General features: G+C 61.1%; 2 protein-coding genes across 3 annotated transcripts; one reads left to right on the top strand and one right to left on the bottom strand.

Annotated features, from left to right (window-relative positions):
* The first annotated feature begins 1,332 nt into the window (after positions 1-1,332).
* Positions 1,333-15,181, top strand: TRIT1 (tRNA isopentenyltransferase 1). Of its 2 annotated transcripts, XM_050983188.1 has the most exons (11): positions 1,333-1,506; positions 6,231-6,373; positions 6,787-6,883; positions 7,078-7,226; positions 8,046-8,188; positions 8,428-8,539; positions 8,616-8,728; positions 9,705-9,782; positions 11,295-11,404; positions 11,715-11,829; positions 14,582-15,181. In XM_050983188.1, the coding sequence occupies exons 1-11, from the start codon at positions 1,351-1,353 to the stop codon at positions 14,719-14,721; spliced, it is 1,356 nt and encodes a 451-aa protein (XP_050839145.1). In that variant the 5' UTR covers positions 1,333-1,350; the 3' UTR covers positions 14,722-15,181. The 2 variants fall into 2 exon arrangements, with proteins under 2 accessions (XP_050839145.1, XP_050839146.1); XM_050983189.1 differs by lacking the exon at positions 11,715-11,829.
* A 4,009-nt stretch (positions 15,182-19,190) lies between these two features.
* On the bottom strand, positions 19,191-23,247 carry LOC103823499 (CYFIP-related Rac1 interactor A-like). The gene is made up of 10 exons (XM_030232697.2): positions 23,178-23,247; positions 21,310-21,431; positions 21,128-21,233; positions 20,810-20,946; positions 20,626-20,703; positions 20,416-20,532; positions 20,242-20,321; positions 20,020-20,146; positions 19,829-19,899; positions 19,191-19,742 (listed from the first exon to the last, which is right to left on the bottom strand). The coding sequence occupies exons 1-10, from the start codon at positions 23,245-23,247 to the stop codon at positions 19,679-19,681; spliced, it is 972 nt and encodes a 323-aa protein (XP_030088557.1). The 3' UTR covers positions 19,191-19,678.
* Between the last annotated feature and the right edge of the window lie 4,278 nt (positions 23,248-27,525).

The following is a 27,525-nucleotide window of genomic DNA, read 5'->3' as shown; positions in this document are numbered from 1 at the left end:
TTGTTGTGGTTTTGTGACACTCACACTCGCAGCCTCTCGTCTTTTCTCAGCTCAAGGTGACCCTCCCGAAATTCCTTTTTGTGCTGAAGGTACATAGGAAGTTTAAATCATTAATTATCTTTCTTGGAAGTGATGAGCAGATCCACAGCCTGGCACCAACGGGAGATGTCCCCAAAGCCCAAACCAAACTGAAGAACTGAGTTGCAGTTTGTAAATACCTTTGAGTTCTCCTGCCTAAAGCCTGCATTCGTATGCATCTACCTGAAACTTCCCTGGTTACTGGAGCACGTGTCTCCTCTCATATTGTCACGGTCAGCATGAGGGAAGGAGACTGACAGTGCTATGAAGTGAAGAAAATAAGCACACAGGGCTTTCCTTCTCGCTTGTTCAGCACTGCAATTTGTGAGTGTCAGCTGCAATCCTCCCAAGTCGGTGCTGCCAGGGCCTGAATTGGTTATTTTTTAATGCACACTGCCCTGCTAACACCCTGCTCTTTGCTGTACCCCCACAAACCACTTCTGCTTGCCCACCACATCCCTTCCCTCCCCTCCCTACGCTGGGCCTGGGGTGTTGTGGGCACGATGCCGCCTTCACGCCTGGGCTGGCAAATTTTTAGGACAGTTTCCCGAGGCGGCGATAATCCCTTCCCTGCCGAGGGGGGGCCGGCTGCCCGCACCCCCCTGGCCCGCGGCCTCCCTCTCCCTGTTGCCATGGCGAGGGATGTGTGTTGCCAGGGAGAGCAGCACCGCGGAGGTGCCATGGCAACGGCCTCCCCTTTTCCCTCCCCTCTGTTGCCACGGGGACAGCGGCCCGCTCCCCATCCCCTCCTGTTGCCGTGGCGATGGAAGGACGAGCCTCCGTGGACGCTGCTGTCGCCACGGCAACACGCTCCTCTCCGTTGCCATGGCAGCAGCCCCCGCCGCATCATCCTACTCTGCCCCGTTGCCATGGCAACAGCCCCGCTCCCCATCGCTTTGCCCCGTTGCTACGGCAACAGCATCCTTCCCATCCGCTCCTGAAAAAAAGACCAAGGGGCACAGCCCCACGCGTGGGCAACGGTGTGAGGGGCTGGGGGGGGTAACGGGGGACCCGAAAAGGGCCCGCGGGGCTGGGGATGGGTTTGGGCACCCGGGACACGGGGAGGGAACCGGGCTGGCTGTGGGGCCCCGGGGCACCGAGTGGGGGGACACAGGGGCACGGAGGGGGCTGGAGAGGAGAGCCGCGGCGGGCAGGGGCGCCCGGAGCTCGGGGCCCGGCCCCGTCCTCCCCGCGGGCGGCCCCGGCCCCGGCCCCGGCCCCGGCCCCGGCCCCGGCCCGCCCCCGTCCCGCCCGCCCGTCCCCGGCCGGGCCATGGCGGCGGCGGCCGCGCTGTGCCTGGGCCGGGCCCCGCGGCCGCCGCGGCCGCTCGTGGTGATCCTGGGCGCCACCGGCACCGGGAAATCGGCGCTGGCGCTGCAGCTCGGGCTGCGCCTCGGCGGGGAGATCGTCAGCGCCGACTCCATGCAGGTACGGCCTGCACCGGGCACCGGGGAGGCCGCGGCCGGGCCTGGGCCGGGGAGGAGCCGCGGAGCCCCGGCGGGGCCTGGGCCGGGGCCGGGTGTTGGGAGGGGGCTCGGCTTCCACCGGGGGCGGCCTGGGCTGCACCGGGAGGGCTCTGAGCTGAACCGGGGGAGGTCCGGTCTGTACAGGGAGGGCTCTGAGCTGAACCGGGAGGGCTCTGAGCTGTACCGGGGGAGGTCCGGCCTGTACCGGGAGGGCTCTGAGCTGAACCGGGAGGGCTCTGAGCTGTACCGGGAGGGCTCTGAGCTGTACCGGGGGAGGTCCGGCCTGTACCGGGGCCTCCTGGGCTGTACCGGGGAAAGTCCGAGCTGGGCCTGGAGGGGCAGCAGGGCCCGGTTGGGGCCTGGAAAAGCTCAGCCCCGGAGGCTCCGGGCAGGTTCCCTCCGGTTTCCCCGGGCCCCGTGTCCGGGTGCGTGTGTAGGGGAGGGCCCAAGGGATGGAGGCTGCCTGTTGAATGCGCTCCCGGTGTCGCTCTCCTGTCCCCGGTGCTCTTGTGTCCGTATCCCTGTCCTGTTCCCGGTGCCCCTGTGCCTGGAGCCCATTCTGGTGCCCCTGTGCCAGCTCCAGTGCCCCTGTCCCCAATTCCCTGTCCCGTTCCCCATGCCCTTGTCCCAGCCCTGGACCCATCCTGGTGCCTCTGTCTCAGCTCTAGTGTCCCTGTCCTGTCCCCAGTTCCCCAGGCCCAGTGCCCATCCCACTTGCAGTTTGGTTCGTGTGACAGCACCTCTGTGTCCTCTCCCTGCCCTGTGGGCTCTGAACACAACCAAAACTGCAGAGTTTGTTCAAAGTGTTTGTTTAAGCCCCCCCATCCCCAATAAATTCACCTTTTGGAATGAAAGAGCGAAGGTGTTTTAATTTTTGGTTTCAAATTAGTTTAGCTACAAGAGCTTTGTCACAGGATGGACATTTGAGCCACCACAAGAATAACAATTTTGCTGTTGTTTAGCAAAATATTTTTCTTACTCATCCGCACTTTCACTGTTCACTTCCTATAGGGCATGAACTTTCCATCAAGTTTAATGTTAAATGTGTTTATTATTCTGCATAAAAAGGTGTTTTCTGCCAGCAACACCCTTTGTGCTGCTCAGAGATCAACTCCGCTGTCCTGTGCCCACCTCCCTGTTTCCTGGCCACTGTTTGTGTCCCACTGAGCTAAATTTAAAACCTTACTCTCCTGAATTTGGGGCAAGCAATCAGAATGTAATTTCATGGAATATTTCCCTTAAGCTCTTGGGGAAAGAGTGAGGCCTGAGCTGAACTGAAATCCTGAAGAGGATGAAGAGCAGGAGCTTTGCCCATCTTCAATATCGGGGAAGCGGCTGCTGGCTTGGCCCATGCTGTGGCCACGAGGCTTCTGCTGCATCCTGAGCTCTGCAGGCGTGTTTGGAGCCTCCTGGCACTCTGTGAATCCCCACTGGTGGATGTTCAGGAGTGAATCCCCACTGGTGGATGTTCAGGAGCTGAATCCCCACTGGTGGATGTTCAGGAGCTGAATCCCCACTGGTGGATGTTCAGGAGCTGAATCCCCACTGGTGGATGTTCAGGAGCTGAATCCCCACTGGTGGATGTTTCGGAGCGTGCATTCTGTGCCCTGCTCCTTTCAGCCCCCACCATGGGAATGCGGGCAGTGCGGGGAGGACCCTTCTGCAGGCGCCCGAAGGCATCCAGGCTCCAGTGGCTCTTGTCCTGCTTTCCTTTTAATCTCATTCTAGCGTGACTGTGGAGCCAGGGCCCAGCAGCTCGGCTGCTTTATCCCGTAATGCAGCGTGCTGCCGAGGCGGGGCAGCCCCCGGTGCCCCCCAGCCGGGGCTCCTTTCTCTCTGCCTTTGTTCCCCGTGCCCTGTCCCCCTGCCACGCAGGGCTGGCTCTGCTGTCCTTGCGGGAGGCTCGCCGGGGTTTGGAAATCCCATTGCTCGTTGGGGATTGACAGCTGCCAGCGACCGTGTTGCCCTCAGCCCCCTCTGTGCATTCATTGCTGGGCTCTGAGCAGCGCTGACAAATGCTGGCAGTGTTTTGGGGCAGCTGCTGGAGCGGGAGCCAGGCTGGGGAAGGGGCTGGGGAGCCCCGAGCCCACCTGTTCCCACACACAGGCACCCCTCTATCCATCTCCAGGGTGTTTTCGTCATGGGTTTGAGTCGCTGTGCTCAAATTACAGACTTAACTGCTGCCTGCTTGCAGCTCAGGAGCTCTGGTTAATCTGCTGGCCTCTTAATCTTTCTTTTTGTCCTTTCTGTTGCTGTTTGTCATCCCAGTGAGTTTGGTTGAGGAGTAAATAATTCCTCGGAGAGCCAGGCAGGGTGAAGCCAGTCGTGTTTCTTCATTCCTGGCAGTGAACATGCAGGGATCCCTGTGCCAGCTTGAGGAGGGCCCCATCCACTCATGATCCCAGTGTCCCTTCTGGATTTCTCTCTTGGGAGTGGTGGGGCAGTTGCTGTAGCACACACTTGCCAGTCAGTGCGTGGAGGACACTCAGGACATCTCCAGAGCTTTTGCAGGGATCAGGATGGGGAGTCAATCATGTTCTCCTTGCACCTCTCTTGGTTTGGGTCCTCCATGCTCTTCTCCACCATGGCCCCTGGGGAATCCTGATGTTTTCCTGGCCACAGATGGCCTGGATGTGTTTGGGGTCTGTCATGTCACCTCCAGCACTCCTTGCACTCAGAGTGAGGATGGCGCTTTCCCCCCCCGCTGGCGACAGAGTTTGGAATGATGCACAGAACTAATGGCAGAACAAAGATTTGGGAGAATCTGCCCTTCCCAGGCCTGCAGAGCCTAAAAATGGTGGGGGTTTGTGTGTCCTGCCTCAGTTTCCCCACCTTTTCCACAGGGGCAGCGCTGACCTTCCAGCCCAGCGCGGGGGCTCAGGCAGAGGTGGGAGGACACCGTCAAGGCTAAGCACCTTTAGTGCTGCCTTGTGCTCCGTGTCTCGGGGCCCGGCTGCTCCAGGCTGCTGCTAATCTGTTTTGGGGCCTTAGAAAGCAACAAAGGCTTATCTGAGCCGCTGGCTGAAAATAGAAATGAGTGTCAGGAGGACGTCTCAGTGCGAGGCCCTGCCGACAGCCAGCTGGTGGAAACCTTCTCGGGGCTTACTGCCTGTGTGTAAAAGGCTGCCTTTGTTTCCTCCCAGCCCACACACTGACACCGCATTCCTCCCCTTGTTGCCAGATATTCCGGGAGGCTCTCGGTGTTTAATCTCCAGGAGAAGCTGGGGATAGCAGCCTGAGTATTCTGGATGTGCCCGTGCAGGGCACTGGGAGCTGCTGGCTGACTCTGAGCAGCCTGTCAGCCCTCTGTGCTCACTGGGATTTCAGGCAGGCAGTGGGAATTGGAGGAGCTGGAGGGTTGGAAATGGGGAGAGCAGGCAGGGAGCCAAAGCTGACTGAATTCAAAGCCTTTCTGTGCCGGCTGGAGCCCCGTGTTGAATGGAGCTGCCAGCCCAGGGATCAATAAGCTGCCCGCAGCCACGGGGCACGTTGGCAGAGCTGCCTGTGGGCCCGTCCTGCCTGCTCAGTGTCCCCTGGGGCTGCTGCCTTTTTTGCAGGCTTTGGTTGCCCTCCCTCTCCCCCTCGCTTCCTGCCCCCCGGGCGAGCCTTTTGGGATGGGAGCAGGAGCCAGCCCTGGCTCTCCCGGGGCTGCAGTTGAGCAAGGTGGGAGCAGAGCTGGTTCAGCTGCCCCGGCAGCTCCAGCAGCTCACATGACTGCTCCAGGCAAGGCTCGGGCTTCCCTGCTCCACTAACCTCATCCCTCTGTGCCTGGTGCCCGTGGGTCACCTCTGTGTCACCTTGTCCTCCTGTCTGGGACCAGGGGAGCAGTGGGTGGAGGCCGTGCTGCAGCAGGAGGCTTGGCAGCTTCTCAGAGGGGATTAAGAGGAAATTTATTTCTTGTAGTCTGGCAGGGGTGGGATGGTGGAGGAAATGAGTACAGCCATTTCCAGTCCTTTTCCCCATCATCCCGGTTTATCCCATGCTGGGAGACTTCTCTTAAGCAGGAAGGCTCTGAGAACTAAACACATCCTTCCAAAGCACCTCCTTTGCCACCTCCTGCTCAATCCTGGGCACAGCACAGAGCTGGGCTGGACAGAGAGGCTTTAATGCCCCACTGTGAGCTGCCAGCTCCCCGTGCTGAGGAGGGTTGTGTTTACATGGGAAGCAGGGTGAGGAGCTGTCCTCACTTCTCCTGCCTGGAATCTGCTCTGTGTGGCAGGAAGCAGTGATCCTTGTGGGGACAAGGAGAAGCAGTGATCCTTGGAGAACAGCACACCTGAGCTTTTAGCTGCCGCAGCAGATGAGGGGGTGGCCGCTTGGAGGCCCTGATTTTGGAGCTCTGTGCCAGGCTGGTGACACTGCCAAAGCTCTGGCTGCACTGTCCAAGAGCTCAGTCAGCCCTCCCACCCTGAATTACGGGGTTGTATCAAAGCAGGAAAGCAGTCACAAGCGGTTGGACTCCACGGTTCATCTCCCATGGGCAGGAACAAACAGCAGAGAGAGGCAGCTTGGCCCTGGCAGGAGCAGGTGTTGGCAGGATTCCTGCTGAACCTGGCACGTGCCCCTGCTGTGCCCCTGCCCGTGCTGCCCCAGCAGGGGCTGGGAGGGGTGACTGGGACAGGGGGAAGTGGTCAGTGCAGGTCTCACAGGACACAGAGGTGAAGGACAGGCTCTTCTCTTCCCCAGGTGTACAAGGGCTTGGACATCATCACCAACAAGGTTTCCCCTCAGGAGCAGCGTCTCTGCAGACACCACATGATCAGCTTTGTGGATCCCCTTGTCTCCAACTACACCGTGGTGGATTTCAGGGACAAAGCCGTGCCTCTGATATCCTGTCATGCTGCAGCCTGCCTGGCTGAGCAGGAATGGGCTTCCCCCCTCCACAGCCAGAGGGATCCATGTTTGGGCTCTCCACATCCCAAATAGCTGACTATTTTTCCAGAGAATTCTGCTGGTGAGAGGGGCTTGGGGCTTCTTTTACCCAGCTAACCTTCAGGACAGCCCAGGGAAGATCTGTGATGAGTGTTGCCCTCCCTGGCAGTCCTGGGGTGTCCCTGACTTTTGGTGGTGGCTGGCAGAGGTGACAGAGAGTAATGAGAGATGAGGGACACCTCTAACCCTGTCCTGCAGCCTTACTGGTTCCCTGGGGCTGGGAGAGTGGGATCTGAGCCCCAGACTGCTGCTCCCACAGCCTTCCCCCCTTGCTCTGCATCTCTGCTTATGCTCCTTGACTCTGGCACATTGAAGATATCTTTGCCCGGGACAAGATCCCCATAGTTGTGGGAGGAACCAACTACTACATCGAGTCCCTGCTCTGGAAGGTCCTTATCAACACCAAGGTACTGTGGGGGGCTGTGAATCCCTTTGGGAAAGGATGAATCCCATGTTTAGGGCAGACTTCCTGCAATTTGGCACAGTGCTATCCCTGCTGGAGAGGGGCAAGGAGAACCTAAAGCCCCTCCTTCACCCCGTGGCTCTGGGGGATCGTGTTGCTTGCACAGGGTTTGGTTCAGGGCTGTCCTGTGCCCCACAGGAGAAGCCCAGCAGTGCCCCCAGGCTGGACAGTGACAGGAAGGTGGAGCTGGAGCAGCTGGACAGTGCTGAGCTCCATCGGCGCCTGAGCCAGGTGGACCCGGAGATGGCGGCCAAGCTGCACCCCCACGACAAGCGCAAGGTGGCCAGGTGAGCTTGGTGTGCCAGGGGCAGGGGGTGCCAGGGCCCAGCACCCCTTCCCGAGGGAATTGTGTGCCTGGGAGCACGGCAGGATGAGCATTCCCACCCCAGGTGGGTGCTCCTGGGTTCCTAGCCGGTGCTGGGGATTCCCTGGGATCTGAGCCCTTTGGCCACACAGCCCCAGCCTGAGCTGCCTCTGGGGTGCTGGGCTGTGCTCTGGGGCTGCTCCCTCTCCGTGCCCCAGCAGCAGAGGGTTTGTCTGGAGCTATTTAAAGAGCAAGCTGCCCTGCTGGCTGAGTAACATAGCTGAGCTCTGTGGGAACAGCACGGCAGCAAGACCAGGCTTGCTGCTCCATCCCAGCCGAGCCCTGGCCCCGGGGAGCAGAACACCGCCCACCCCATTCGCACGGTGCAGGGGGATGGAGGGTGGGGCACCAGCACAGCTCCTCCAGCTCCCGCCCTCCCTGCCTGGGCTGGGCAAAGCTCCACAGCAGCATCTCAGCGCTGGTGCCTTCCCTGCAGCCCTGCCTGGCTGGAAAGGGCAGGGCTGGAGCCAGATCCCTGTCCCCTGCAGGACTTGTCCCTGTGCCAGGCAGGAGTGGGTGGCTGTGCTCTGGGCTCCTCGGGTGCCAGCACTGCACCCCCAGGACCTGGGTGTGCGTGGATGCCGGGCACGGGACGGGGCTGGGACCTGCCCTCCCCCCACATGAGAGGGTTGGATCTCGGCGAGTGTCTGCGGTTCCCTCTGCTGGAGCCCCCGGGGCTGCTGGGGGAATGGGAACGCTCATTCTCACCCAGCCTCTGAGCTCTGTGTGTCTCCTCTTCCAGGAGCCTCCAAGTGTTTGAAGAGACAGGGATCCCCCACAGTGAAATCTTGCACCAGCAGCAGGAGGAGGAAGGTGGGGGGCCCTTAGGTGGGCCCCTGAAATACCCACATTCCTGCATCTTGTGGCTCCATGCAGACCAGGCAGGTGAGAGCAGCTCCTGGCTGGCTGAGGAAGGAAGGGCTGACTCCCTGCTCCTGCCCCAGCCTCCTCCCTGGAGAAGGCAGCAATTCCTCTGGCATCAGTGGGTGTGACAGAGAACTGCCAGGCCCTGCCTTCCTCAGGTGGAGCAGCAGCCTGGCAGTGCTGACTCCTGTCCTGGCAGGCTGTGCAGCCCCCAGGACAGGGCTCCCTGCAGCTCAGCATGTCCTGCTCTCCTCCTGCAGCTCTGGATGCACGGCTGGAGAAGAGGGTGGATGACATGGTGGCTGCAGGGCTGCTGGAGGAGCTGCGGGACTTCCACCGCCGCTACAACCGAGAGAAGGTGGCAGAGAACCGGTGGGTGAGCAGGCAGATCCTCTCTGCTGCTCCCTCTGCAGGTCTCCCACGGTGACCCCTGCCTTTGGTTCTCCAGGCAGGATTACCAGCACGGCATCTTCCAGTCCATTGGCTTCAAGGAATTCCACGAGTACCTCATCAGTGAAGGGAATTGCTCACCCGAGACCAGTGCCCTGCTGCTGGAGAAAGGTGGGGGAAGCACCCTGTGTACCCCACAAAGCTCCAGGTGACTCCACAAGGTGCTCTAAACCAAGGGCACAGCCCCAGCTGCACCTTTCTGTCTGCATTTCCTACTTCTGCCAGGTCAGAGGGGCAGGGACTCGTTTTCCAGTGATTGGAGAGCATCTCTGAGCACACCCAGAGCAGCCCTTCCCTCCCCTCAGGCTCCTTGCAGGGTACACAGGGTACAGGTGACTTGGGATCTGGAGCAGGTCCACTTGGGTGTTGGAATCCCAGCTGGGGTGTGAATGCTGTGGAGAGCAGGGCTGGGAAAGAGGAATGAAGCAGAACTCAGCATGTCAGCAGCTCTGTGGTGGCGAGGAATGTGGGGATCAGTCAGCAGGGATGCACCCTTTGGTGGTGGGTTATTCTGGAATGTCTGGGCTGGTGTTGGAGGGGAGCTGATCTCCACAGGGAGGGCCCAGGCAAAGTCCATCTGTGCCAAGGAGGGTTCAGTGTGGAAGGAGAGACTGAAGAAAGCACAGAATTGATAAAAGGCTTGAAAACAAGTCTGATGCAGAAGGAACTTGTTGTGTCTGCTCAGGAGATGATTAGGAGGGATTTGATAAGCCTGGTACTAAATATTGAGCAGTTGTAAAGTGGTAAATCATCCTTTGCTGGGTGGATGAGCAGTCCTGGGCTCCATTTGTGCAGAGAATTGGGCATTATGAGAGCAGTGCAGCCCTCGAACAGGTTATCCTACTAAAGCTTCAGGGTGGAGGGTTTGGGCTCTTTGCACCCTCTGTTTACTCAGGAACATTTGGGGTACCTTGTCCAGCCTCTTCTCAGTGCAGGCACAGACTCCCACACTGACAGTAAAAATAATTCTCATGGTGCCACCCAGCACAGACTTCTTTCTTGTGTGATTTCCCTCCCCTGGAGCTGACAGCCTCTTCTCAGCTACCTTTGGGGTTTATTTCTCCTGTTTAATCCCTCTGTCCCAAAGGGATCCAGGCCCTGAAGCAGGTGACCAAGAGATACGCCCGGAGGCAGAACAAATGGGTCCGGAACCGCTTCCTGAAACGTGAGTCCTCTGCTCCCTCCTCTCCTCAAGCCCCACTCCAGCTCCACAGGGGACTCTGGGGCTTTGGGGCAGCCTGTGTTTGGGGGTCTGCTCCCAACCAGACCCTCCAGGAGCCACCCAGTGTCCCCATCCTGCCTCCCCCAAGTCCTTCCCGCTGGTTTGGGTTGCAGAGTGGATCTCCTGCCCCTCCTGAGAAGTGTCCTGCCCACAGCCTCTCATCCCAGACACTCAAGAGCCAGCTCTGTCTCCTGTACCTCTGTACCCCATTCCCCCCCAGCCATCAGGAGGGATAAATCCCAAGCAGAGGCTCAGCCCCATGTCAGGCACTGTTGATGATGATGATGATGATGGTCACAACATCCCTGCAGCTTATCCTGCCAAATGCTCCCGAGGGGCTCAGGGAGGGGGTCCCCACGCACCCACACATGCTCCTGGCAGGGAGCAAAGTCCATTTGACAGCTGCCCACCAGATTAGGAGCAGCAGCCCCGTGGCTGCTCCCAGCCCAGGCCGTGCTCTGTGTGGTGGCAGGGAGCCAGCAGGACTTCCCCGTCCCAGCCCCAGCCTTGGAGCAGGGCCAGCAACAGCAGCTGGGAGCCGGGCACTTGTTGAAAGGTGCTCAGTAGGGGCAAAACAACAATAAAATAAATAATAATAAAAAAAAATAAAGAGAAGGCAGGGAGAAACTCGAGTCAAAAAAAGATGGGCTTTGAAGGAGGCACAGGAGTTTTGGCAGAGCCCTGTGCTGGGTGGCTCAGCTCACCTTTCTGGTGGCAGGTGTGCTTCAGATGGGCCTGTCAGGGGCTTGTTTGTGGGCACAGCAATAAAGCCAGCACCTGCTGGGGACTGGCACGTGGAGCCTTTGATGGCTTTGTCCATGCAGGGACAGCCAGGTGCCCGTGGAGGGCAGGTGAGCCATGGAGAGCAGCCAGGTCACCCAGGGAGCAGGTGCTCTCTGCTGGCAGCTGTTTCACCCTGTCCTGGCTGCAGCAAGTGCCCTGTGTCCTGGCATTGGGCCAGAGGAGACCAGAGGGGTGGCTGTGAACCTGTCCCTTGTCATTAGTAAAGCATCTCCTGCCAGGAGCATCAGCCCCAGCACAATCAGTTCCAGCTCCGAGTGGGAATCTGCACGCTCAGATCCCTCATCCAGGCTCCATGCCTGCATCTCCTTGTCAGCCTGGTGTGGTGGCTTTGTCAGCCTGGATCCAGCTGTGGTGGCTTTCATCTCCCAGCCTCCTGTGCACCAGGGCTGGGCTGAGGTTCTTGTTGTTGTGATGGGCTGTTGGCATGCTCAGATTCCAGAACACTCTCTCAAGGGCAGCCAGCTGTGAAGATGCTTCCCTGAGTCCTGAGGTGTTCCTGCTGCTTGCAGGAGGGAATTTTGGCTCTGGCCTGCCTGGTGCTGTTGGCTTCTGAATGCTGATAGGAAAAAGCAGATCCCTGTGCTCCCCCTGGGTTCTGGGAGGGGGTGCTGAGGGTTTCTGGTGCTGACCACCCTTGTGGTGTTTCTGTAGGCCCTGGGCCCAACGTGCCCCCAGTTTATGGCTTGGAGGTGTCTGATCTGCAGCGGTGGGAGGAGGATGTGCTGAAACCTGCCCTGGAGATCGTGGAGAGCTTCATCCAGGTACTGGGGAGCTGGGCTTCAACTGACTGCCTTCTCTGTGGTCCCCAGGCCCCCTCACTGGGCACACAGTCTGTCCCTGGAGCAGGGCTGGCTGTTCACCTGCCCAACCTTGGCATTTCCTTGCAGCAGTAGATTTGTTGTCTCAGCTGAACATTTCCCCCAAAGCCCAGCGCTGCACTTGGTAAAACTCTGGTGTCTGCCTTGCCAGCCTGTATCTGAGTCTGGCAAACTCCCATCCCAAACTCTCTGAAAGTGAACAGAGGCAAATTTTGGTGGCAGAGCCCAATTGGAGGCATTATTTGATCTGCAGGGCCGTGAGCCCCCGGCAGAGCCCCTGAGGATGGAGCAGGACGAGGAGAACAAGCGGAGCCATCGCGTGTGTGAGCTCTGTGCCAGACTCATCATCGGGGACAGGGAGTGGGCAGGTAGGGCCCACACAGGGCACAGGAGGGCACCTGGGAGGGCTGAGCTTCTCTGGGGTGGTGCAGCAGCTGCCCTGTGGCCAGATGACCCCCAGCTCATGATGCTGGCCTCTCAAGGATTGTTTGCAGGAGCTGTGCCACTGGAACCATCTGTCAGGATTCCCTCCTTGCCTGGGCTTCCCCCCCTTCCCAGCACCCAGAAAACACACACAGCATCACACCAGGGATCTGTATGTGCCATCAAGCTCAGAGCTGCTGTGTTTAGTCAGGGCTCCTGGTCCTTCACAACACTGTGGATGCTTCTTCAAAAAGCACAGAGCAAATGTCTCTCCTCTAAAGTTCTGTTGTGTAGATGAAAATTTCTTAAGGTTTCTAATAGTTCAGTTTTGCTCTAATATTTCCTACTTATGTGTGGGGTTTTTTTTTTCTTTTTAAACTATTCCTAGCTGTAATAGTAATAGAAAGGGATTTTCTATTTTCCATAGACTTACTTTAAAAGAGCTCAGCTGGAATCAGATTAAGTCAGTGAATTTATCTGTGCTGGGAGGCTCATGCTGAGAACCAGAAACAAAAAGTCATGGAGAAACTGGCTTCAGAAATGAAACTGGTAAATCTCCATGTGTTACCCAAATACAGGATGTGCAGGGTCATGGTTTAACCCCAGCATCTGAGCCCCCCACAGCCACTCCCCCACTCTCTGTCTCTGGGAGAGGGAATTGCAAGGGTAAAAGTGAGAAAATTGTGGGTTGAGTTAAAGTTTAATAGGCAAAGCAAAGCAAAACAAGGAATTAATTCACTGCTTGCTGTGGTTGGGCAGATGCTCAGCCATCCCCAGGAAAACTGGGATCCATCACATCTAACACGACTTTGGGAAGACAAAAGCCATCATGCCCATGTCCCCCCCTTTCCTTCCCCCCAGGAAGTGTGAGCTGCATGGCCTGGGCTGTCCCTGGGGTAAGCTGAGGTCATCTCTCCCAGCTGTGTCCCCTCCAACCCCCTGTGCACCCCCAGCCCCCTCTGTGTTGCCCCTGAGGAGCAGAAAAGGCCTTGACTCAATTCCAGAGCTCCCAGCAACAACAAAACATCCCCGAGTTATCAACCCTGAGCTCAGCACGAATCCAAACACAGCCCCAGAGCAGCTTCTGTGAGGGAAACCAACTCTGCCCCAGCCAAAACAAGCAGATGAGACACAACCAGAGATAAATTTCCCAGGTTGTTGGGTTTGAAGGAGTTGCTTATTCCTGAAGGAGGCAGGGAAGTGCTGAGAGCAAAGGCTGGAGCTGCTCTTTGGGGGAGGCTCCTTGCAGTGAGATCAGTTAAGGGCAGTTGTTATTTTGTCTAATCTCAGCTGGCTCAGGAGGTGCTTTGAAGGAGCTCTGTTTGTCCAGAACTGAGAACTCTCGGGGCCTCTGGCATCCTTTAGGTCCAGAAAGTTCTGTGAGTGGGAGCTCCCCTAAATCCCTCCATGTCCTTAGGGATGTCACCCCAGACACGAGTCCATGGTGACAGTGCCTCCCTCAGCCAAGACCAGCTCTTATTCTCTGCATCCAGCTGAACTGGGCTCAGATCCACAGATGGTGGGAGAAAAATGCTCCAAAGCCTGGGTGTTACTTGTGCCTGCAAAATGGAAAAAAGGAAGGTGAAAACAGTGGTGGGAGCTGGGTGGATCTGCACTCTGGTCTGTTTTCTTAGCTCAGGTGACAGAGAGTTTTGGGAACTGCTTCCCAGCACCCTGCTGCCTCTGGGGGATTTTAAAATTATATCTGATTTTACAATTTATATGGACTTCAAGAGCACAACTCCCCAGACAGCAGCAGCAATTGGCACTTCCTCAGCCACTGTAGCTTTGGTGTTGCTTGTGACAAATTGCAGGAGGTGAGACTTTTTCTCAGGGTGAGGGTGACCCTCCAGCATTGTGATAAAGCAGCAGCTTTGCATGTGATTTCATCCTTTGGCAGAAAAAGAATGGCTGGAAAACACCTGAGGGCCTTGATTCAGCAGAGCACATACCCTCATTTAATTAAGGCCCTGCTTGAAAAGTTTGTGCTTTAATTGCTGCTCTGATCTCTTGGAAAAGGCAAAACCACCCCGCCAAGATGGTCAGACAAAGCCTCCCCTGAGATAAAACCGCTGATAAGGAGGTTTGGCTGTCCTTAAGGATGTGATTTCACTGAGAAATGCAGCTCCTGCTGCTCCAAGCTGAATCCCTGGGATTACCCCTCTGTTCCCAGCTGACTCCTGCAGTGCTTTCATGGCTGGGGCACTGCCCTGGAGTTATTCAGAAGTTGAATTCTGCTCCAGGCTTTTCCCTGGCTGCCCTGTAGGACTCACAGGATCTTCCCAGTGCTGTGGTGCAGGGATCCAGTCCTACAAATGATCCTGGCAGCTCTCCATGGGGAGCAGGGAGTTGCACAACCTCACCTGCAGCCTGCCAAGTGCCACCTCTTGGGAAACACATTCCCTCTTCCCTGGAGAGGCTGGCAGTGACAGCCTGGAATCTTCTGCTTACACAGAACCAGGATTTTTCCCTCTCTCAGTTCTTCCTGAGGAAGTTGGGGAGCTTTGTCCTCTTCTGAGCCCTGACAGTTTGTCCTGGAAGTGTCCAGAGGAGCAGGCAGGGCAGGGTTTGGGAATTCGCTTTTCTCTGGGAGCGACTTGTGCTGGGAAGGGAGGGTGCTCTGCCCTGCGTGGGGGGTTTGGCTGTTTCCTCCTCCAAATTCCACTGATTAAAGGCTCTGTTTGCCTTCTCCTCCAGCTCACACACGTTCCAAATCCCACCTGCACCACCTGAAGAAGAGGAGGAAGCTGGAGGCATCCGGCCGTGCCGGAGGGACCGTGGGGAACAGTGGGGACACAGAGACCTCGGACGAGGATGGCAGCCTGCCTTTGCCTTAGGCCTGCAGGAGGGAGCAGCTGTGCCCCCACCTGCATGGAGAGGAAGCTCCTGAGTCCTGGGCAGCCTTGAACCAAGGAGCTGAGTCATTTTTTTGGGGTGAGGCAGGTGTGTGACGGCAAAGGCCGTCGGCTGCATGGGATCCTCTTCATGTGGCCTCATCCCGCTGTGTTCCCATGCCTGGAACGGGCTGGGCCCCGGGGCAAGGCTGCTGGGAGCCTCCTCCCATGCAAAGTGTGAATTCCTGCCAGGGCTGCATCCTTGGAATGGCTGAGCTGCTGGGATGTGGTTGTGTGGATCTCAGAGACAGAAATACCCCAACTCCTCCAGCTTGGCCGGGGGTGCAGCTCCGGAGCCGAGCGAGCTCTGCCTGCCTTTATTGTGGAGAGGATATTTCTTTTTGTTCTTTTACATGCAAATAAAGTCACAGGATTATTGTGGGTTCCCCTCCCTGTTAACAAGCGCGGTTTCCTTGCTCTCTGATTCTACCTGGCCCTGGTTCCCTGCTCTGGGCACAGGGCAGGAGATCTGGTTCCTTCTCCCAGTCACCTTTTGCACAGCTCCTGAGGGAGCTGAGCAGATGTTCCCAGCGTGGTGGGGGCAGGGAGCCCTGTGCACACAGCAGGTGCAGGAGGAGCTGGCACCTGTTAAACAGGAACTTGGAAATGATCTCATCGAGTTTGCAACAGATGAGCCTGTCCTAGTTAAGGCAGAATTCCCGGGGGGTTACACTGTGGTTTGGCACTGGGAACCAGGCTCCAATTTGAATCCAAAGCTACTGAGCAGCAAATTCCTGGTGCTGTGTCTGCCAGGCAGTTGGTGTCCCATTGTTGTTCCTGGAGGATGTCAGTGCCATTTGTGCCTGGAATGCTGCTCTGGTGAAACCAGGACAGCCTTTGGGATTCTCCTGGCAAATCCAAACCCAGGAGGGTTTGAGGGTTGGTAGAGCACAAGTTTTTCCTTGTGCTGTGCCATGTGGCAAGAGCCAGGGCTCATCCTGCCAGGGAAGAGCTGCGTGGGTGGATTTGCCGGCGCGGGCTCTGGAGATTCCTGCTTTGGTGGGGATTAGATTAAACCTCCAGTTTGTGTTCCTCAGCGTGGAATTATTCCTGTAGTGCCCTGTGGGGCGGCCGCCTCGGGCTGTGGGAACTCCTGTGCAGGGAAAAGCTGGGAATTTGGCACTGGGCGGAGCTGGGCACCAGGTTTGGAATGCTGGGCACTGCGGTGTTGCTGGGTCTGTGCAGTGCCAGCTGAGCTGCTTCTCCAGCCCAGACTTGTTTGCCATCCATGCTGACTCAACCCATGGATGTGGGCTCAGCGCAGCACTGGAACACACAGCCACAAGGTCGTGGTGTGGAATTGTGTTCTCCCAGCCTGAAGTGTGAGCTGGGAGTGAAGCCCCATGTGCTGAGCTGGTTTGTGACAGACAGCTCTGAGATGTTGAGTCATCTCCCCAGGCCAGGCTGGGATCACTGGGGCAGCACTGGGGAGGAGGGCTGGGATTATCTGCTCCGGCTCCTGAGTGCAGTCAGATGTCCATACTGTTAGAGGTGGATTAAATATCCTTAATCGGTTTAATATGAACTTTGTTATCCTCACGGATTCATGTTATTCCTCTTCCACAGTAGCCTCTTCTCTTCAGGAGTCTGGGATGGGCTGTGCTGGCAGGGAGGGGCAGGGGCTGCCAGGCCTTTTCCCCCTTGGTTCCCAGGTGTTCCAGGTGAACAGGGTGTGCCATACTTCCTTGTCCATGCAGTGGAGGGAGGACAGGTGCCCTGATCCTATCAGCACCACAAAACAGATGGGTTTTCTTCCTTGGAGAGCTGGGGGCTGCCATTGAGAGCTCTTTATTTGAGCAGAGCCAAGGCAGCTTTCCTGCCGGGGGTTGCTCTCCGAGGGAGGTCTCTCTCGGTGCCTTGTACCTCTGCTGTTTGCAGGTCTCCAGGCAGGGGCTGGGATGGAGCTCCCGGCAGGGTCACACCAGTTCTGGTGCTGGCAGCAGCTCCTGCTGCTCCTCCTGCTGCTCTGGGCCCTGCAGAAGGGACAAACAATGCAGGAATCGCTGGCCAGTCCCAGCCAGGGCTCGCTGAGAAAGTTGTTGTGGTCTCAGGTTTCAGGCTGCTGTCAGTGCCGGGAGGTTTGGGGATGGGGAATGGCACTTCACTCCATCTGCCCTTCGCTAATCCCCAGACAAACGCGGCTCTTCCATCTGTGCAGCCGGAGCCGCCGAGCCCATCACACCAGCCACTTAATCTAAATGGCTTTGGCCAAAGATAAGGTCATTAATTACACTGGGATTAGAAAACAGCCCCGGCGTGGCTTGGCTCGCCATCAATTAAAGTCCTCGGCACCCTGGTCTGGCTGAGCATGGAGCCGGGAGCCTGAGCTGGGGGAGCTGCCTGTCCTTGCTGGCCGGGCACCGTCCCGGTGGCACTGCCTGTCCCCGGGGCAGTCCCCTCCCTTGGACACTGGCGTTTTGACACGGTGCTGCTGTGCTCCTGCCCCAGGCTGCTGGCAGATCCAGGGGGACTCAAATCCTCGTGTCCAGCAGTAAGAGGTGCAAGGGCAGCACCTCCTGATCTGCATCCTTCTGTGTGCTGCTGACAGTGCCCATGGGTGTCACTGTCCCCAGAGCTCTGAGCTCAGATGTGTCTCTGATGATCAAGGTGTTGTACATCCCTTTTGGTTCCCTTATCTCACCCGGTTTTGGGTCTGAAATGCTCCCACAGGAAAAGTCTCACCCATGCAGTGCTGCCCTTTGCCAGGGTGGCACGTGCCACCTGCTCTGCCCTGAAAGTGCCACCTTGGGGACAGTCAGGGCTGGGATGTGGCACAAATTTAGCCTCATCCCTCCCCTCACAAGCAAGGAGCTCCACAGGGGGGTTGTTATGGGCTCTGTGCCAGGACCCACCGGCACAGGGACACCGGGACACAGCTGCCACCTCTCCCAGCGCCGGTGACCAGCTGGTGTCTGTGCCCGCACTCACTGCTGGCTTTAAAGGATCCGGCTGTCCCTTGACTCCTGGTGGAGAGTCCCGCGTGGTGACGCTGTCCTGCCTCTTCCCAGCCCAGATCCCACACTGCAGGGACACTCCTGGGACGGGCCAGGGACCGTCTGGGGGACGGTGTCACTTGGGGACATCAGCTCCTGCAGACACGCAGCAGCTGCGGCCACCGCAGAGCCATGTCCTGGCCCCGTCCTCAGCTCCCCGGTGGGATCCTCGTGCTGTGGAGCACCGGGGGGATTTAACGGGGCCCTCGGGGTCCCTTTGGGCTCAGCAGGGCTTGGCTGGCACCGCTGCCACCACAGGGCCAGTGGGTCAAAGGAGCTCACGGGGAAACTGAGGCACGGCTGGGGCGTGGAGCGGCTCGGGAGCGCGGCAGGGCGCTGGGGAGCCCGCGGCCCATCCGATGCCTTGGCAGCATTTCAGGTGGCTGTGGCAAAGCCAAATGTTGCAAGAGCCTAAAAATAAAAGGAGCTGTTGGCCGGGGTTGTGCAAGAGCGTGTCCCCGTCCCGCCCCGCGCGGGAGTTGGGCGCGTTTGGCGGCAAACCCGGCCGGGCACGGCGGGATCCTGGCACCGGGCCCGGGAAATGCCACCATCCAAAGGGCTGGGGGCTGTCCCCCCCCCCCGCTCTGTGCCCTCTGGGGTTTGGGAGGGGGTCCATGGAGGTTTGGGGTCCCCATGGTGGCACCCTGAGGAATTCCATCTCGGGGAGCCGTGGGGACACTGCCCGTGTGCCCCCAGCACACCCAGGGGACAGCGGGGAAACTGAGGCAGAGCCGCCTCGCACGAGGCTCTGGGGCTGTGGTGTCACCCGTAGGGTGCCCATTGTCACCCCTCCGGACAGGCAGGGCAGAGGGGGGGCACGGTGCCCGTAGCTGCCGTGTGCCCGGCGGGAAAGGCGGCGGGAAAGAGCGGGCTGGCAGGGCACCAAACCGCAGGGGACCCGATCTGAGCCACCCTGAGGACAGTCCTGCGGGTCCCCTGGGGGGTGACACAGCCCCAGCCAGGGGCTGGCACAGGGCCCTGCCCTGGGGGGTCTCCCCCAGCTCGGGGGGCTGCGGGTGCGAGGCCGGGTGGGTGCCCCCAGGGCTGGCTTGGCACGGGTGGGGCCAGCGGGGCTGGCTTGGCACGGGTGGGGCCAGCGGGGCTGCGCTGTCGCGGTGTCACAGGGCCATCTGCCGGCAAAGGCACTGGCCCTGGCAGCCAGGACCGGCCTCCAGCAGCAGCCCCAGTCCTCCCAGTCTGCAGCTGCACTGGGGAAGGAGGGGGCTGGGCTGGGCTGGCTCGGAGGGCACCTGGGCTGTTGCCCCTCCTGGTCACTGTGGGAGGTGGCATTTGTCCCGCAGGGTGTCACGGAGAGGGGACACGGTCCCGGCGCAGGATGGGAAACAACAGAGAGATGGCCCCGCGCCGGCCGTGAACAGATTAAATGTCATTTTATTTCACACCCAAAAAAAAAATGTAGAAAAGAAGAGGTGAGTGTGGATTTAATTGCTCATATTAAAAATCTACCAGGTGAGACTGAGCCGTTTCCTCCAGAGTCAGTGCAGATCCACAGGGATTCTTCCTTCTCCTCCTCATCCTCTCCCTCCTCCTCCTGCTTGGGGACCAGGATGGGGACAGGGGCACCACCTGCCCCCTCCCCAAGGTGCCCCCGTGCCATGGGCACCCTGCTGCCAGCCCCACCAGCACTTCCCTTGCCCGGGTCTCTCCTGCCTGGCCCCGGCCCCGTGTCCCCTCAGTGCCACCCACACCTCGTGTCCAGGAGCGAGTGCTGATTTGGGGGTGGGAAGGGGAGGGGCAGGAGCCCGTGGCAGGGGAGGGCAGCCCGGGCCCGTTTTGATTTGTTTTTAGCATTTCTGTGTGTTCCTCGCTGTCCCTTTTCCCTCTGTACAAAATGAGCTGTATGGTCATGGGCGTCAGTGACACGGTGACTGCGGCTCCGGCCCCGCTCACTGCAGCAGGGCCCGGATCTGTTTGGACGTGGTGTCGTCGTTGAGGTGCCGAGTGGTGTACCTGGAGGGGAGGGGACACGGGTCACAGCCCCCCACCCTCTCTGCTGTCACCCCTCCCCGCTGTGTGTCCCCAAGCCCCCGTCTCACCTCAGAGCGTTCAGGAGCCCCTCGGTGCTGGTTGAGGGTTGGTCTTTCAAGACTTTAATGCAGCCTTTCATCTGATGGGGGCACAGAGAGGGGCTGTGAGATCCCCCTTCCTCCCCAGCCTCAAGGCCAGGGATCACAGCTGCTGTGACATGGCTGTGACACCCCCCAGCTGTGACCCCAAGACCACTCACGTCGATCTTGGAGGTCTTGGCGAAGGCCCCCACGGGATGGACGTGGTCGTAGAGGATGATGACGCCGACCATCACCCTCATGCAGAAGAGCAGGGTCTCGGTGTTGGTGAAGCGGCTCCGGTACTCCCTGAGCCAGGAGAGAGGCTGCCTGAGCCTGGCAGGGGTGGCACAGGGACCCCAGGACCGAGATGTCCCCCCCAAACCCCAAAGTGGGGCACTCACGGGGTCTCCAGCATCACCCTGCACACGCAGGCCATGGTGCTCAGGCAGTCGGTCGTGTCCTCGATTGGGAGGGTCTTGTTCTGAAACCCAGCAGGTCCCAGCTGCTGTTTCCCCCACGTGTGGTGGCTGGAGGGGGTTTCTGCCCACCCCGGGGGTCCCCCCAGCCCCCCTCACCTCTGAAACGAACTTGGTGGTGGCATTGCTGAGGGTTTTCAGCATGGGGGTGGCCTCGGCGTAGAACAGGGACATCCTGTTGGCCATCTCGTTGTTCACCTCGCTCTCTGCATCCAGCTGAGGGGTGTGGTGGGGGTCACTGGGGTGGCTGAGCCCCCCCAAGCCATTCCCAGCCCTGTGGTGGCCGGGGGAAGAGCAGAGTCCTCCCACCTGCAGGTTGTTGATGCGATTCCGGCTGATGGTCCGTCTGTAGTAGCTGAAGTCGTTCTGGATGGCAGGGTTGGTCATCTGAGGGGGGGGGGCACACCACGGTTAGGGTACCCAAGGGGCTCTGCTGGCTCGCAGGGTCCCCGTGTAGGGACCCCCCTCGCTGTCACCCCGCACAGGGAGGCACCTTGAGCTCATCGAAGCTGAGGGTGAAGTGCAGGATCTCGGCGAACTGCTTGGCCAGGGCTTGCTCCCGCTCCAGGTGCTGGGTCGGGGCGTAGGGAGGGCTGGTGAGGGCCTCCAGCAGGCTCCGCAGGGCGTTCTCTGGGGACAGAGCACTCCCGGTCCCCCTCTACACCTCCACACCCCCCGAGGGGAAACTGAGGCACAGCGCAGCATCCCGAGCTGAGTGCTCTCTCCACGGGCAGGACTCCCGCCGCCTCCGGGGGATGCGGGATGCGGGATGCGGGATGCAGGTGGGGTTGCAGGGAGCTCAGGCACTCACCCAGCCGCAGGGAGAACTCGTAGAAGCGTTTCAGCTTGGCGACCAGGGGGCACACGGCGCTCCAGGCGCGCTCCTGCAGCCGCAGGTCGCCGGGGTTTTGGATGGCCTGCGAGGGGAGAGCGCCAGCGCTTGCCCCAAGGCACGGAGGGTGCGCGGGCAGCGAGCGCCGGGGCTGCACCCACCTCTCGGATCTCCTGCCCGGCTCCCGTGTAGGACTGCAGCTCGGCCAGGATGGTCTGCGCCTCCTCCAGCACGGCGTTCACCTGGTTCCACACCGCCGTCTCGGCCTCCGTGGGCTGCGCATCTGCAGGGCAGCGCCCCGGGGAGAGAAACCCGGAGGGCTCTGAGCGGGGCCCGGGGCGGAGAGAGCCAGAGCGGGGTGCCAGCACCCCGCGCCGCGGCTCCCCCGCCGGCCCGCAGCCCTTCCTGGCCGGATTGTGCCCCTGGTCCGTTCTCCTTGCCCGAGCTCAAGTCAAGCCGTGGAGCGGGGAGCGGGTGGGGGGGAGTCCTGACTGCCCTGTGCCCGCGGTCCTGCTCACCACGAGGGGTCCCCGAGCTGCCCTCGGCCCCAAGAGGCTGCAAAGCGCCCCGGGGGAGAGGTGCGGAGCGACAGCCCCCGGCCACGGGCCTGGACCCCCTCCCCGGGGACACCCCCGGATGGCAAAGGTGGGGGAGGACGTCTGGGATGGGCGCGATGCGATGGGCGACGGGGACAAAGAACTCAAAATGGTGTGGATGTGGAACTCAGGATTAAGGACGAAACAAAAACGGAAAATAAAAATCCCATCTCACTTTCAAAGTCAAGGAAAAAATTAGGGCCTTGGTCAAGTTCGTTATAAGTCAACACTTTTAGAAGGTTCCCCATGTGAAACCTGCAAGAGAAGAAACAAGAGGAAAAAAGCATGATGGTGAGGTGGAGCCCGGGGAAGAGGTGCTGGGCTGCGGGCAGCGGCGGTGGCCGGAGCCCCGTCCTCCCCCCGCTGCTCCCCGGGGGCTCGGGGGGCTCCGGGGGTGACCCCGCGTCCGCTCCCGGCCCCGGGTGCAGCCTCTTCCCCCCCGATGGTGATGAGCGCTGGCGGATGGGGTGATGGAGAGGGAGGAGCGAAGGGAGGAGAAGCCGCCGGGAAGTCCCTGAAGTCCCCGGAGTCTTGGCTACAGCCAAAGCCCTACTCTAGTGCAGAGGGGTCCTGGGGAGCCCCCAGAGCTGTGCCGGGGGGCTCTAGAGGGGGCTGGAGGCAGGAGAAGTTTGTGTCGCCTCAAAGGAGCCAGGAGGAGCAGGAGGTTCCTCGCCGTGGGAGTGGGGGGCTGTGGGACCCCAGCCCCGGGTATTTTGGGGGGTGCTGGAGTCAGAGGTGGTGTGGGGAGCTGTGCACGGCCTGTCCCCGCTGGGGATGGAGCTGGGGACAGGGCTGGGGCGGGCAGGTGTCACTGCACTCTTTTCACCCTCCTCACTCCTGCTCTGAGCTGTGCCCTGGGAGGAATTGCCGGAGGGGGAGCCAGAGGAGCCCTGGGGCTGTGCCCGGCCTGGCATCCTGCCACCGAGGCCACCGTGTCCCGTACCCCCCCGTGCCCAGCCTGGGGGGCCGAGAGCGGTCCTTTCCTGGCCCTTAGCCCAGATCCACGGGAAGCTGAGGCAGGTCCCTGCTCCCCATCCCTCGGCGCAGGCTGCAGCCACCGCGCTGACCTTCCCAGCAGTGCAGGTGGCACGGATCACTCCCTCCTCCTTTCCCAGCCTGCAGGCTGTCCCTGTCCTGGCGGTGTCACGGGACATGCCACACGGCCACCAGCGCCATCAGCTAACAACCGTGGTGTGTGCCTGAGGTGGTGCCAGGCCAGGTCCTGCTGCATCCTGCATCCCACCAGGACATCTGTCCCACTCTGAGGGATGGGGCATCTCCTGGGGTCCCGCTTTGGAGACTTTTTCAGGGCCCCAAAGCACCTGGGGACACGGGGCTGCTCAGGGACACTGTGCCTGTCCCCATCCTCTGGGCAGCAGCTGCGGTGGCAGCCCTGGCACCCTCCCCCTGCCCACCCTGCTCATGGGACTTACTTTCAAAATCCAGGAAAAAATGAGGACAGTTTTCTAAATCTTTGCCCAATACCTTTATCAGGTTGCCCATGGCCAGCAGACCTGAGCGAGAGAAACAGAACAGAGTGGAACAGCACTGGTGTCACCAGCTGGACACCCCAGCACCCCTGAGCCCCCAGGGGCCACCACCACGGCACCCCCGAGCCCCCAAGGGCCACCACAGCCCCTCCCTGTGCCCACCCCGATCCCTCCTGGCTGGGCACGTGGCTGTGAGCATTCCCTGGAATGTGACAGCTCTCCCAGCATTTCTGACAGCTCCAGAGGGAAGGGAAGAGGGGCGAGGGTCTGGGAGCCTTGTGCTCCTGGGGCACCCCTGGCTGGGCTGCCACCCCTGAGACACCCCAGTTCCCCAACCCTGGCATCCCAAAGGATGGGGGCAGCCCCAGGTGACCCCCACGGTGTCATGCCACTCCCCTGGGTTATGGGGCTGGGCATCCCCCATGGACAGGGGAAGACCCCAATGGGAATTGTGCCCCACAGACCCGGTTTGGGGATCTTTGGCCCGTGCCAGAGCACCCCACCCACCCCACGGCCGTGCCCTCGGGTCCTTACCTCAGTGCCTGGTGTGGCAGCGGTGGCTACGGCAGGAGCAGGGGCTGTGCCACCCACCTGGGTCACTTCATGGGCCAGTGGGGACCTGTGGGCAGGAGGACAAGAGGGTCAGGGCACCCCAGGGGGCACCTCCCTGCCCTGGGGACCCATGGGTGGGTGACCAGGAGGGGAAGCACGGTGGGACACTGGATCTCCCCTCCATCTCATGCTGCCAGCAGCCTTCACCTTCTTTACCTTGGTTATTTTTTACTGCCACCGGGAGCTCACCAGGCATCGGGCTGAGCATCCCCGTCCCTCTTCACCCCTTGTGGGACCTGCCAGCAGCTCGGGGATAACCCCAGAGTGGAGCCATCTGTCCCCATCCCTCCTCGGAGAGGCCAAGATCCCCAGGGATGACTTTGCCAGCTCCAGTGGTTGGGTTTGCTCTTTCCTGAGCTGTGGGAAGATCCTGCAGGCAACGGGGAGCTCCCCCAGTGCACCCCACCTTTCCTGCAGGGATGGGGGGGTCGGGATTGGCCCCACGGTGCCAGCAGGCACCAGGAAGCAGCCACAGGACTCAGCAGGTTGTAATTAAGCACTTGGGTTTAATTAATGAGGTTGGGGAAGGGGAGAGGGAGAGCTGGAACAGCAGGGGAGGGATGGGGTGGCCTCGTGCCTGGAATGGGGCTGTACCCCCCCAGCCCAGCACTTCCCACTCAGCCCCAGCACAGACCCTTGGCATCAACAGTGATGGCTCTGCCTTCCTCCTCCTCCTCCTCCTCCTCCTCCTCCCAGGCCCACTTTGCACTGGGGCTGCACAACCCTGAAATGCAACTGGTTTTGGGGAAACTGGGGTGCTCCAAACACACCCAGAGCTGCTCTGGTGCAGGGACCCCGAGGTTCATCCTGCTGAGCACTGGGGTGTTTGAAAGGGTCCTGGGAGGTCCCTGGGGTGTTGGGGGGGGGGGGGTCCCTAGGGTGCCAGGGCAGTCGGTGGGGTGGGAGATTGGCACCTGCTCTGCCCTGGTACTGCCTCACAGGCTGTGACCAGCGTGCGGGCGTCCTCGTGCCCGTGCCACCGTTGTCCTTGACGGGCAGCTTGGGGCTGGGATTTGTCACTGCTGAACTCTGTGCCCAGGGAAGGGGCACGGATGTGACTCCAGAGCCGTGGTGCAGGGGTTTGGTGCCAGGGGCTGGTTTGGGGATTGCTGCAGCCCCTTGGGCTGGGGTAAGGGTGGCTCCGCTTGGGGTCCAGCCCCTGTTTTACACCCTTTCCTTGCTCCCAGGTGCTTAAACCGCCTGGTGGTCTTGGCCCGGGGGGCCATGGCACATCCCTCCCAGGGGGGCTGTAGGGGAGGGTGAGGGGCTCCCCCCAGTGCAGGGTGCCCACTGCTGAACTGGGGGAATTGTGCGCCCCAAATCCGCTGGAGAGTCCCCCCCAAACCGGCAGCGCTCACAGAGGAACGTGCTGCCACAGGAGGGCTGGGAACAGCAGGCTCCCTGTCCCCAGCCACACCCGAGGTGGCCCCGGCTTCTGTCCCTCCCTGCGGTGGCCTCGTTGCACCCCAGCCCTGCTCCAGAACCTGCCCCTGTTCCCGCAGCGCCGTCTCCCCCTGCTCCCCACGAGCATCCTGCCCCATGGGGACTCACAGCAGGTGTCACCTCCATGGGTACAACCCAGCCGATGGGGTGAACCCCCACTCCTGCTCCAGCCAGGACCAAATCCTGCATCCAGGAGCATCCCTCCCCCGAGCCGACAGTGCCCGGGCTAGCCACGCCGGAGGGGCAGCGATGCCCCCGGGCTCAGGCCACCTCGTGTCACCGTTTTGGGGCTGTGCCCCTTTGCTGCCTGCGCAGCATCGCCCTGGGCACCGCAGCCTGGTGCAGCGCCGCAGCCCCGGCCGGGGGCTGCCTGCCCCTTCCCCTTGACCTGGCCCCGCTCCCCGCAGCCACCCGCCCGCCGGGTGCCCGCTGGGTGCCCGCTGGGTACCCCGCGCCGCCGCCGAACCCCCCGCCCGCTGCCCCCCGCCCATGGCAGCGCCGGCACCGCCGCAGCCACCGCAGGGTCGGGCGAACGGTGCCCGAAGGATTTTCCATGGAGGGCACAGCTTGTCCCGGGAATCGGGGTGCCGGGGCCAGATCCCACCCCAGGATGAGCAGGGGCACCTCCAGCCCCGAGCAGGGTGGAGTTGGGTCGGTTCCCGGCGCGGCGACCCCCCGGTTCGGGGAGCTCCCTGACCGAAGGGATGTGTGAGCCCCCCGTGGGGCTGAGCCCCCCTCGAGTGGGGCCGGGGGTGTGCAGGAGCTCCCCGTGCCTGGCTGCGGCTGCGGCTGAGCAGCGGATTTACCGCAGGGCTGCCGGGAGCCGAGCCGCAGCACCCCGCCGGCGCGGGCGGGCACCCACCGTGCGCCCGCACCCACCCGGGGCCACCGCGGGGCTGCAGCAGCGCCAGGTGGGGCCAACCCCCCCCCCCAGCATCGCCCACCCCAGCGGCACCCAGCCCTCCACCCCCGCTCCTGGCCAGCGCCGCGCTGGGGGTACAGAGCGCGGAGAGGGGCGGCTGCCGGCGGGGTCCCTGGGGGACACCCCCCGCCCTGCTCTCGGGCCTGGTGGCAGCCCTGTCCCCGTGCCCGTGGCGGCCCGCGCTCACCGTGGCGGTGGGAGCCCGCGGCGTGGGCAGGCGGCGGCGGCGGCCGAGAGTCTGCGGATGCTGCCGAGCGCGGGGTGCGGGGACGAGCCGCCCGCCGTGTGCGTGAGCCGCCCTGCGCCAGCTGCCGAATGCACCACAAAGACCACCATAGCCCCCCGGCCCCCCCACGCCACTGGTGACGGTGACGTCTCAAGTGTGAGGGAGACGGGGATGCTTAACCCGCTGCGTGCCGGCCGGCAAAGCTCTGCGGCCTGGCGGGGAGAGGGGTCGGGCTGCCGCTCCCTGGGTTCGGGGGATGCGGGGACATCGAGAGGGTCGCCCCACAGCAGAGCCAGATCCAGCTCCCAGAAGGGGGAGGGAAAACACAGATATTCCTTTGCTCCTGCCCCAGCCTATGGGTGGCACCGCTTCCCCCGGTCCCCTCTCGGGGGAGGGGGACAAGCACCGACCCCACCTGGTGCCACCGCAGCGAGGACAAACCCGACCTCCGTGCCGGGACCCCTGTTTGGGGCAGGCAGCACCTCCTGTGCCTCATCAGCTCCCCCAGGACGGGGCAGAAGGGGTTTGGGTGGCAGGAACCAGCGCAGAGCTGTTCCCGCAGGGGTGATGTAGGAGGAAAGGAACCCCAAAATTGGGCTATTTCTGCTTTTCTACTCCGACTCCCCCCTTTTCCCAGGCCAGCGCTGGGCATGACAAGTGAGGACATCAAGAGGCACCCCAGTGTTAGGGTCACCCACCCCAGGTCCAGCTTGCCCAGTGGCACCCAGAGCTGTCCCTCAGGGACATGGGGTGGGTGACAACAACTCCTCACTCCTTTACAGGGGCTTTTGTGCTGGGTGAGTCTCAGAGGGGCTGGCTGAGCCACCAGCGCCCGGAGCACCGGCAGTGTCACCGCTGGGTGACCCGAGCAGTGCAGAGGGACAGGAGCTGTCGGGATTCTGGGACGACCACCCGTGATTCCTGCTCCCCAAGCCCCCCGCAGTTTGTGGGGGTTGCAGCAGCCCGAGGCAGAGGGGGCTGCGGGGTCGCCCCCATCGGGCGCAGCCCCCCGGGCCGTGCTGCTGCAGCCTGTAGCCGCTGGGGGAAGCTGCAGCCCTTTGCATTCCTCGGAGCCGCTGGATTGGGAG

This window comes from Serinus canaria, chromosome 23, assembly GCF_022539315.1.
Source record: "Serinus canaria isolate serCan28SL12 chromosome 23, serCan2020, whole genome shotgun sequence".
Lineage (NCBI taxonomy): Eukaryota > Metazoa > Chordata > Aves > Passeriformes > Fringillidae > Serinus > Serinus canaria.
Note: the sequence above shows the minus strand (reverse complement) of the source record. Positions and strands in the feature narration are given on the sequence as shown.

What these genes read in the sequence shown, in the direction of transcription:
- TRIT1 (XM_050983188.1), top strand. Translation starts at nt 1,351, where the DNA reads ATGGCGGCGGCGGCCGCGCTGTGCCTGGGCCGGGCCCCGCGGCCGCCG. An exon ending in GACAAAGCCGTGCCTCTGAT is followed by an intron (nt 6,374 to 6,786) that starts ATCCTGTCATGC and finishes ACTCTGGCACAT; the next exon opens with TGAAGATATCTTTGCCCGGG. An exon ending in CCGGAACCGCTTCCTGAAAC is followed by an intron (nt 9,783 to 11,294) that starts GTGAGTCCTCTG and finishes GTGTTTCTGTAG; the next exon opens with GCCCTGGGCCCAACGTGCCC.
- LOC103823499 (XM_030232697.2), bottom strand. Translation starts at nt 23,247, where the DNA reads ATGGGCAACCTGATAAAGGTATTGGGCAAAGATTTAGAAAACTGTCCT. An exon ending in TTTTTTCCTGGATTTTGAAA is followed by an intron (nt 21,432 to 23,177) that starts GTAAGTCCCATG and finishes GCTGCCCTGCAG; the next exon opens with ATGCGCAGCCCACGGAGGCC. An exon ending in CGAGTTCTCCCTGCGGCTGG is followed by an intron (nt 20,947 to 21,127) that starts GTGAGTGCCTGA and finishes CTCTGTCCCCAG; the next exon opens with AGAACGCCCTGCGGAGCCTG.